The sequence below is a fragment of the Tinamus guttatus genome, unplaced genomic scaffold (assembly GCF_059628265.1).
Source record: "Tinamus guttatus ecotype Peru unplaced genomic scaffold, ASM5962826v1 Tinamus_guttatus_pri_ptg001344l, whole genome shotgun sequence".
NCBI lineage: Eukaryota > Metazoa > Chordata > Aves > Tinamiformes > Tinamidae > Tinamus > Tinamus guttatus.
The window spans coordinates 26,966-37,034 of NW_028289878.1; the positions used below are offsets into that span (position 1 = coordinate 26,966).

General features: G+C 61.5%; 1 protein-coding gene across 1 annotated transcript in view; it reads left to right on the top strand.

Moving 5' to 3' along the window:
• SRRT (serrate, RNA effector molecule) overlaps positions 1-9,697 on the top strand; it is a 36,648-nt gene extending 26,951 nt beyond the window's left edge. Inside the window, exons 16-20 of the mRNA XM_088539047.1 lie at positions 4,087-4,240; positions 6,330-6,369; positions 6,475-6,524; positions 7,255-7,408; positions 9,607-9,697. Coding sequence (XP_088395173.1) covers positions 4,087-4,240; positions 6,330-6,369; positions 6,475-6,524; positions 7,255-7,408; positions 9,607-9,682 — 474 coding nt within the window. The 3' untranslated portion in view covers positions 9,683-9,697. The remainder of the gene's footprint in view (positions 1-4,086; positions 4,241-6,329; positions 6,370-6,474; positions 6,525-7,254; positions 7,409-9,606) is intronic.
• Positions 9,698-10,069: the final 372 nt, after the last annotated feature.

The window sequence follows — 10,069 nt, forward strand, 5'->3', positions numbered from 1 at the left end:
GCAAAAACGGGGGGAAAATGGGCAAAAACGGGCAAAAACGGGAAAAATGGGTAAAAATGGGGAGAAATGGGGAGAAATGGGAAACGCAGGAGCTGGGCAAGGACAAGTGGCTGTGCCCCCTGAGCGGGAAGAAGTTCAAGGTGAAAAACGGGGAAAAACGGGCAAAAATGGGCAAAAACGGGCAAAAAATGAGCGAAAACGGGAAAAATGGGCAAAAATGGGGAGAAATGGGAAACGCAGGAGCTGGGCAAGGACAAGTGGCTGTGCCCCTTGAGCGGGAAGAAGTTCAAGGTGAAAACCGGGCGAAAATGGGCAAAAATGGGCAAAAACGGCAAAAAACGAGCGAAAACGGGAAAAACGGGTAAAAATGGGTAAAAATGGGGAGAAATGGGGAGAAATGGGAAACGCAGGAGCTGGGCAAGGACAAGTGGCTGTGCCCCCTGAGCGGGAAGAAGTTCAAGGTGAAAACCGGGGAAAATGGGCAAAAATGGGCAAAAACGGGCAAAAACGGGAAAAATGGGTAAAAATGGGGAGAAATGGGGAGAAATGGGAAACGCAGGAGCTGGGCAAGGACAAGTGGCTGTGCCCCCTGAGCGGGAAGAAGTTCAAGGTGAAAAACGGGGGAAAACGGGTGAAAATGGGCAAAAACGGCAAAAAATGGGCAAAAACGGGAAAAATGGGTAAAAATGGGGAGAAATGGAAACGCAGGAGCTGGGCAAGGACAAGTGGCTGTGCCCCCTGAGCGGGAAGAAGTTCAAGGTGAAAACCGGGGGAAAATGGGCAAAAACGGGGGAAAAATGGGCAAAAACGGGAAAAAACGGGAAAAATGGGTAAAAATGGGGAGAAATGGGCAAAAACGGGGAGAAATGGGAAACGCAGGAGCTGGGCAAGGACAAGTGGCTGTGCCCCCTGAGCGGGAAGAAGTTCAAGGTGAAAAACGGGGAAAAACGGGGGGAAAATGGGCAAAAATGGGCAAAAACGGCAAAAAACGAGCGAAAACGGGAAAAATGGGTAAAAATGGGGAGAAACGGGGAGAAATGGGAAACACAGGAGCTGGGCAAGGACAAGTGGCTGTGCCCCCTGAGCGGGAAGAAGTTCAAGGTGAAAACCGGGCGAAAATGGGCAAAAATGGGCAAAAACGGCAAAAACGAGCGAAAACGGGAAAAATTGGCAAAAATGGGGAGAAATGGGCAAAAACGGGGAGAAATGGGAAACGCAGGAGCTGGGCAAGGACAAGTGGCTGTGCCCCCTGAGCGGGAAGAAGTTCAAGGTGAAAAACGGGGAAAAACGGGGGGAAAATGGGCAAAAACGGGCAAAAAATGAGCGAAAACGGGAAAAATGGGTTAAAACGGGGAGAAATGGGGAGAAATGGGAAACGCAGGAGCTGGGCAAGGACAAGTGGCTGTGCCCCCTGAGCGGGAAGAAGTTCAAGGTGAAAAATCGCGAGAAACGGGAAAAAATGGGTGAAAACGGGTAAAAAACGGGCGAAAACGGGTAAAATGGGTAAAAACAGGCAAAAACGGGGAGAAATGGGAAATGCAGGAGCTGGGCAAGGACAAGTGGCTGTGCCCCCTGAGCGGGAAGAAGTTCAAGGTGAAAAACGGGGGAAATGGGGAAAAACGGGGGAAAAATGGGCAAAAAACGAGCGAAAACGGGGAAAATGGGTAAAAATGGGGAGAAATGGGGAGAAATGGGAAACGCAGGAGCTGGGCAAGGACAAGTGGCTGTGCCCCCTGAGCGGGAAGAAGTTCAAGGTGAAAAACGGGGAAAAACGGGGGGAAAACGGGCAAAAATGGGCAAAAACGGGGAGAAATGGGCAAAAACAGGTGAAAATGGGTAAAAATGGGCAAAAATGAGCAAAAATGGGCAAAAACAGGGAGAAATGGGCAAAAATGGGGAGAAATGGGGGGAAACGGTCAAGGACAAGTGGCTGTGTCTCCTGAGCGGCAAGAAGTTCAAGGTGCGGGGCAAAACTGGTGGAAAATGGGAGGAAAATGGGCAAAAATGGGCAAAAACGGGGAGAAATGGGCAAAAACGGGGAGAAATGGGCAGGGAATGGGGAAAAAACAGCGAAAAGGGAGGCAAAAACTGCCCCGGTTCGGTTACCTCAGCAGCACCAATGGCGGCTACAGGCGCCTCACGGTGACACCGCATGGCACAGGGGGATGTGGGTGACACCGGGTGACGCGAGTGACACTGTGTGACACCCTGTAAGGGACACTGGGTGACACGGGGATGTGGGTGACACCAGCTGACGTGGGGGAAGCGGGTGACACCGGGTGACACGAGTGACACTGTGTGACACGGGGATGTGGGTGACATGGGTGACACTGGATGATGTGGCTGTTGCCGGGTGACACCGGGTGACACCGGAGGATGTGGGTGACGCCGGGTGACACCAGATCCGGTTGGTTAGGCCGGAGCAGGGGGGTCATCACTCGCAGGCCCCTTGTGGCCGCACCACGTGTCACAGCCGGACGCGGGTGACACCAGCGGACATGGCTGACGCCGGGTGACACCGTGTGACACAGGGGGACGCGGGTGACACCGGGTGACACTAGGTGATGTGGGTGACACTGGGTGACACCAGCTGACGTGGGTGACACTGGGTGACGCCGGGTGACACTGGAGGATGCCGGGTGACACCGAGTGACACCAGATCCAGTTGGTTAGGGCAGGGCGGGGGGGGGTGTCACTTGGAGGCCCCTCACGGCCGCACCACGTGTCACAGCCGGACGCGGGTGACGCCGGCGGACACGGCTGACGCCGGGTGACACCGTGTGACACAGGGGGACGCGGGTGACACCGGGTGACACTGGGTGACGTGAGTGACACTGGGTGACACCAGGTGACATGAGTGACGCCGGGTGACACTGGAGGATGCCGGGTGACACCGGGTGACACCGGATCCGGTTGCTCACCCCAGTGGTGGTGGGGGCATCACTCGGAGGCCCCTCACGGCCGCACCGCGCGTCACAGCCGGCCGCGGGTGACACCGGCAGACACGGCTGACGCCGGGTGACACCGGGTGACACAGAGGGGCATGGGTGACGCGGGTGACACCGGGCGACACTAGGTGATGTGGGTGACGCTGGGTGACACCAGCTGACATGAGTGACACCGGGTGACGCCGGGTGACACTGGAGGATGCCGGGTGACACCGGGTGACACCAGATCCGGTTGGTTAGGCCAGAGCAGGGGGGTCATCACTCACAGGCCCCTTGTGGCCGCACCACGTGTCACAGCCGGACGCGGGTGACACCAGCAGACACGGCTGACGCCGGGTGACACCGTGTGACACAGAGGGGCATGGGTGACGCGGGTGACACCGGGTGACACTAGGTGATGTGGGTGACGCTGGGTGACACCAGCTGACATGAGTGACACCGGGTGACGCCGGGTGACACTGGAGGATGCCGGGTGACACCGGGTGACACTGGATCCAGTTGGTTAGGGCAGGGCGGGGGGGGGGGTGTCACTCGGAGGCCGCTCACAGCCGCACCGCGTGTCACAGCCGGACGCGGGTGACGCCAGCAGACACGGCTGACGCCGGGTGACACCGTGTGACACAGGGGGACGCGGGTGACACTAGGTGATGTGGGTGACGCTGGGTGACACCAGGTGACATGAGTGACGCCGGGTGACACTGGAGGATGCCGGGTGACACCGGGTGACACCAGATCCAGTTGGTTAGAGCAGGGCGGGGGGGGTGTCACTTGGAGGCCCCTCACAGCCACACCGCGCGTCACAGCCGGATGCGGGTGACACCAGCAGACACGGCTGACGCCGGGTGACACCGGGTGACACGGGGACACCGGGTGATGCGGATGACACTGGGTGACGTGAGTGACACTGGGTGACACCAGCTGACGTGGGTGACACCGGGTGATGCCGGGTGACACTGGAGGACGCCGGGTGACACCGGGTGACACTGGATCCGGTTGCTCACCCCAGTGGTGGTGGTGGGGGGGGCATCACTCGGAGGCCCCTCACAGCCACACCACGTGTCACAGCCGGACGCGGGTGACACCGGCAGACACGGCTGACGCCGGGTGACGCCGCCTGACGCCGCCGCCTGTCGCGCAGGGCCCCGAGTTCGTGCGCAAGCACATCTTCAACAAGCACGGCGACAAGGTGGCCGAGGTGCGCAAGGAGGTCCTGTTCTTCAACAACTTCCTGCTGGACCCCAAGCGCCCGGCGCTGCCCGAGGGGAAGGGGGGGCCGCCCGGCCCCGCGCACGGTGCGTGGGACCCCCCTCGTGGCCCTTTGTGTCCCTTTGTGTCCCCTTGTGTCCCCTCGTGTCCCCTTGTGTCCTCCTTGTGTCCCTTGTGTGGCCCTTCTGTCCCCTCGTGTCCCTTTGTGTGTCCCCATGGCCCCTCATGTGGCCCTTGTGTCCCTTTGTGTCCCCTCATGTCCCTTTGTGTCCTCCTTGTGTCACCCTGTGTCCCCTCATGTCCCCTTGTGTCCTCCTTGTGTCCCTTGTGTGTCCCTGTGTGTCCCTTGTGTCCCTTTGTGTCCCCTCGTGTCCTTTTGTGTGTCCCCATGTCCCCTTGTGTCCCCTTGTGTCCTCCCTGTGTCCCCTTGTGTCCCTTTGTGTCCCCGTGTGTCCCTTGTGTCCCCTCGTGTCCCTTTGTGTCACCCTGTGTCACCCTGTGTCACCCTGTGTCCCCTCGTGTCCCTTTGTGTCCCCTCGTGTCCCCTTGTGTCCCTTTGTGTCACCCTGTGTCCCCTTGTGTCACCCTGTGTCCCCTTGTGTCCTCCCTGTGTCCCCTCATGTCCCTTTGTGTCCCTTTGTGTCCCTTTGTGTCACCCTGTGTCCCTTTGTGTCACCCTGTGTCCCCCCATGTCCTCCTTGTAGCCCTTCATGTCCCCTTGTGGCCCTTTGTGTCACCCTGTGTCATCCTGTGTCCCTTTGTGTCCCCTTGTGTCCCCTTGTGTCCTCCCTGTGTCCCCTTGTGTCCCCTTGTGTCCCTTTGTGTCCCTTGTGTCCCCTCGTGTCCCTTTGTGTCACCCTGTGTCACCCTGTGTCCCCTCGTGTCCCTTTGTGTCCCCTCGTGTGGCCCTTGTGTCCCTTTGTGTCCCCTTGTGGCTCCTTGTGGCCCCTCGTGTCCCCCCGTGTCCCTTGGTGGCCCTTTGTGGCCCCTCGTCTCCCTTTGTGTCCCCTTGTTTGGCCCTTGTGGCCCCTCATGTCCCCTTGTGTCCCCTTGTGTCCCTTTGTGTGTCCCTTCTGTCCCTTTGTGTCCCTTTGTGTCCCTTTGTGTCACCCTGTGTCCCCCCATGTCCTCCTTGTGTCCCCTCAAGTCCCTTTGTGGTCCCTTGTGGCTCCTTGTGTCCCTTTGTGTCCCCTTGTGTCCCTTTGTGTGTCCCTTTGTGGCCCCTCGTGTCCCTCTGTGTCCCCTCGTGTGTCCCCTTGTGTCCCCTCATGTCCCCTTGTGTCCCCTCGTGTCCCTTTGTGGCCCCTGTGTCCCCCCCTGCAGCCCCTTGTGTCCCCTCATGTCCCCTCATGTCCCTTTGTGTCCCCTCGTGTGTCCTTGTGTCCCCTCATGTCCCTTTGTGGCCCATCGTGGCCTCCTGTGTCCCCTCGTGTCCCCTGTGTCCCCTCATGGTTCCTTGTGTCCCTTTGTGTGTCCCTTGTGTCCCCTCATATCCCTTTCTGTCCCCCCATGTCCTCCCCATGTCCCCTCGCGTCCCCTTGTGTCCCCTCGTGGCCCCTTGTGTCCCTTTGTGTCCCTTTGTGTCCCCCGTGTCCTCCCCATGTCCCCTTATGTCCCCTGTGTCCCCCGTGTCACCTTGTGTCCCTTTCACGCCCCCTTGTGTCACCTCCATGTCCCTTTGTCACCCTGTGTCCCCACATGTCCCCTCTGTGTCCCTTTGTCACCCTCTGTGTCCCCCCAGGGTCCCCTTACGCCCCCTCCGCGGGTCCCACGGGCTCCATGTCCTCCCCCCCCCCCGGGTTGGGGTCACCCCCTTTGTCCCCCCCTTGGGCTTTGGGTCCTCCCATGTCCCCCCCCCCCCCCCCTCGCTGGGTGTCCCCAGTGTCCCCATTGTCCCTAATGTTCCCGGGGCTGCCCCCCCCCCGCTGGGTGTCCCCAATGTCCCCGTTGTCCCCAGGGATGTCCCCAGGGCTGCCCCCCAGGGTGTCCCCATTGTCCCCAGTGTCCCCGTTGTCCCCATTGTCCTCATTGTCCCCAGTGTCCCCATTATCCCCAATGTCCCCATTGTCCTTATTGTCCCCGTTGTCCCCCAGGGATGTCGCCGGGGCTGCCCCCCCGGGTGTCCCCATTGTCCCCATTGTCCCCCAATGTCCTCATTGTCCCCGCTGTCCCCAGGGATGTCCCCGGGGCTGCCCCCCCCCAGGGTGTCCCCAATGTCCCCGTTGTCCCCGTTGTCCCCATTGTTCTCATTGTCCCCATTGTCCCCATTGTCCCCCAGGGATGTCCCCGGGGCTGCCCTACCCCCCCCCAGGCGCCGCAGGGGGATGATGCCCTATGGGCAGCCCCGCCCCCCCCTGCTGGGATACGGCGGTGAGAGGGGGCGGGGCCTGCGGGAGGGGGCGGGGCCTGCGGGAGGGGGCGGGGGCCTGCGGGAGGGGGCGGGGCACCAGGGAAGGGACAATGGGCATGGGGCGGGTCTGCGGGGGGGGGGGGTCTATGGGAGTGGGCGGGGCATGGGGAGAGACACGGGGGCGGGGCCTGCGAGTGGGCGGGGCATGGAGAGGCACGGGGGCGGGGTATTTGGGAGGGGGCGGGGCACCGGGGTGGGAGGGGCAATGTGGGCGGGGCCTATGGGAGTGAGGGCAGGGGCGGGGGTCTATAGGACTGGGCGGGGCTTGGGGGCGGGGTCTATGCGAATGCGGGGGCTGTGGGAGAAGTGGGCGGGGCCTAAGGGGGGTTAATGGGGGGGCTGGGGGGAGAGTGGGCGGGGTCAAGGGGGGGTCAATGAGGTGGGAGGGGCTGGGGGTGGGCGGGGCCAAGGGGGGTCAATGAGGTGGGGGGTTGGGGAGGGGCGGGGCCAAGGGGGGCTCGGGGGAGGGGGCGGAGCCAAAGGGGGGTCAATGAGGCGGGGGGGGCTGTGGGGAGGGGCGGGCCAAGGGGGGCTCGGGGGGGGAGGGGGGCGGGCCAAAGGGGGGGTCAATGGGGGGATGTGGGGAGGGGCGGGGCCAAGGGGGGCTCTGGGGGGGAGGGGGCGGGGCCAAGGGGTGTCAATGAGGCGGGGGGGGGTCACGGGGGTGTCTCACCCCCCCTCCCCCCCCAGGCGGCCCCCCCTACCCCCCCGGTCCCTACGGAGCCGGGAGGGGCAACTACGAGAGCTTCCGGGGGGGGGTACGGGAGCAAGGCCCGATCCAGGTGGGAATACCGGGAATACCGGGAATACCGGGGGGGGGGTACGGGAGCAAGGCCCGATCCAGGTGGGAATACGGGAATACCAGGAATACCGGGAAAGGGGGGCGGGAATACCGGGGGGGGGGGTACGGGAGCAAGGCCCGATCCAGGTGGGAATACCGGGAATACCGGGAAGGGGGGGCGGAATACCTGGGGAGGGGGCGGGAGCAAGGCCCGATCCAGGTGGGAATACCGGGAATACCGGGAAAGGGGGGCGGGAATACCGGGGGGGGGGTATGGGAGCGAGGCCCGATCCAGGTGGGGAATACCGGGAATACCGGGAAGGGGGGGCGGAATACCTGGGGAGGGGGCGGGAGCAAGGCCCGATCCAGGTGGGAATACCGGGAATACCGGGTGGGGGGGGGGGGGGATGGGAATACCGGGAAGGGGGTGGGAAAACGACCGGGAAGGGGCAGGAAAACCCAGGGGGAGGGGGGGAAACCCCCCGGGCAGAGGAAATTGGGCAAATTTGGAAACGTTTTTGGGCTGGGAACCCCATTCTGGGGTATTTTGGGCTGGGACTCCACATTTTGGGCTGGGACTCCACATTTTGGGGTGGGACTCCACATTTTGGGGTGTGACTCCACATTTTGGGGGTGTTTTGGGGCAGGATCCACATTCCAGGGCAGTTCCGGGGCGTTTTGGGTTGGGAAAGCCGATTTTGGGGTGGAAAAGGCGATTTTGGGGCAGGAAAGCTGATCCTGGGGATGTTTTGGGGCGGGAAAGTCAATTTTGGGGCGGGAGAGCCAATTCCAGAGCGTTTTGGGGTGGGAAAGCCGGTTTTGGGGGATCGGGGGTGTTTTGGGGCTGTTCCAGGTGTTTCGGGGCCGTTTTGGGGTGTTTCGAGACCATTCTGGGCCATTTTGGGGCCATTCCAGAGTGTTTCGGGCCATTCCGGGGTGTTCTGGGGCAGTTTTGGGGTGTTTTGGGGCCCTTTTGGGTGTTTCAGGGTGTTTTGGGGCCGTTTTGGGGTGTTTTGGGGGCCATTTCAGGGTGTTTTGGGGCCATTTCGGGCCATTTAGGAGTTTTTTGAGGCCATTAAGGGGTGTACTGGGCCTTTTGGGGTGTTTTGGGGCCATATCGGGGTGTATTTGGGCCGTTTTGGGGTGTTTCGGGGCCATTTTGGAGTGTTTTGGGACCGTTCTGGGCCATTTTGGGGCCTTTCCAGAGTGTTTCGGGCCATTCCGGGGTGTTCTGGGGCCGTTTTGGGGTGTTTGGGGGCATTTTGGGGGGGTTTCAGGGTGTTTTGGGGCCATTTCGGGGTGTATTGGGGCAGTTTTGGGGTGTTTCCTGGTGTTCCGGGGCCATTTTGGGGTGTTTTGGGACCGTTGTGGGCCATTTTGGGGCCATTCCAGAGTGTTTCGGGCCATTCCGGGGTGTTCCGGGGCCCTTTTGGGGCGTTTCAGGGTGTTTGGGGGCCATTTCGGGGTTTTTTTGAGGCCATTTAGGGGTGTATAGGGGCTTTTTAGGGTGTTTTGGGACCGTTTCGGGCCATTTAGGGGTGTTTCGAGGCCGTTTAGGGGTGTTTTGGGGCCGTTTCGGGGTGTTTTGGAGCCATTTTGGGGTGTTTCGGGACCGTTCTGGGCCATTTTGGGGCCATTCCAGAGTGTTTCGGGCCATTCCGGGGTGTTCCGGGGCCGTTTTGGGGTGTTTTAGGGTGTTTTGGGGCCATTTCAGGGTGTTTTGGGGCCATTTCGGGGCATTTAGGGGTTTTTTTTTGAGGCCATTTAGGGGTGTATTGGGGCCTTTCGAGGTGTTTCGGGGCCATTTCGGGGTGTTTCGGGACCGTTCTGGACCATTTTGGGGCCATTCCAGAGTGTTTCGGGCCATTCTGGGGCTGTTTTGGGGTGTTTTGGGGTGTTTCGGGGCCATTCCAGAGTGTTTCGGGGTGTTCCGGCGCCGTGTTTTGGGGTGTTTTGGGGCCATTCCGGCCATTTAGGGTTTTTTTGAGGCCGTTTAGGGGTGTATTGGGGCCGTCTTGGGCCATTTTGGGGTGTTTCGGGACCATTCTGGGCCATTTTGGGGCCATTCCAGAGTGTTTCGGGGTGTTCAGGGCCGTTTTGGGGTGTTTCAGGGCCATTTCAGGGTGTTTCGGGCCCTTTTGGGGTGTTTCGGGGCCATTTGGGGGTGTTTCGGGGCCGTTTTGGGGTGTTTTTGGGGTGTTTGGGGCCATTTCTGGCCGTTTCGGGGCCGTTTTGGGCCCCACGCGCCGCTGTCCCCCCAGGCTGGTCCGCGGGGACCCCAGGGCCATCGTCGAGTACCGCGACCTGGACGCCCCCGACGACGTCGACTTCTTCTAGCCCCGCCCCCGCCCCGCCCCCTTTTGATACGGCCCCGCCCACGTTTGTACGAGCCCCGCCCCTCGCCCCGCCCCCGAATAAAGGCCCCGCCGCGGGGCTGAACCCGCCCTGGCCTGGAGTCTATGGGGGGGGGGGGGGGTCTATGGGCATGGGGGGGGGGGCCTATGGGGGCCAATAGGTCTCTATGGGGCTGTGGGGGGGGGTCCCATAGGGCTCTATGGGGCAGAGAGGGGGCTCTATGGGGGATCTATAGGGCTCTATGGGCGTGGGGGGCTCTATAGGGGGGGGTCTATAGGGCTCTATGGGGGCCTATAGAGCTCTATGGGGCAGGAGGGGGCTCTATGGGGGGTCTATAGGGCTCTATGGGGGCCTATAGGGCTCTATGGG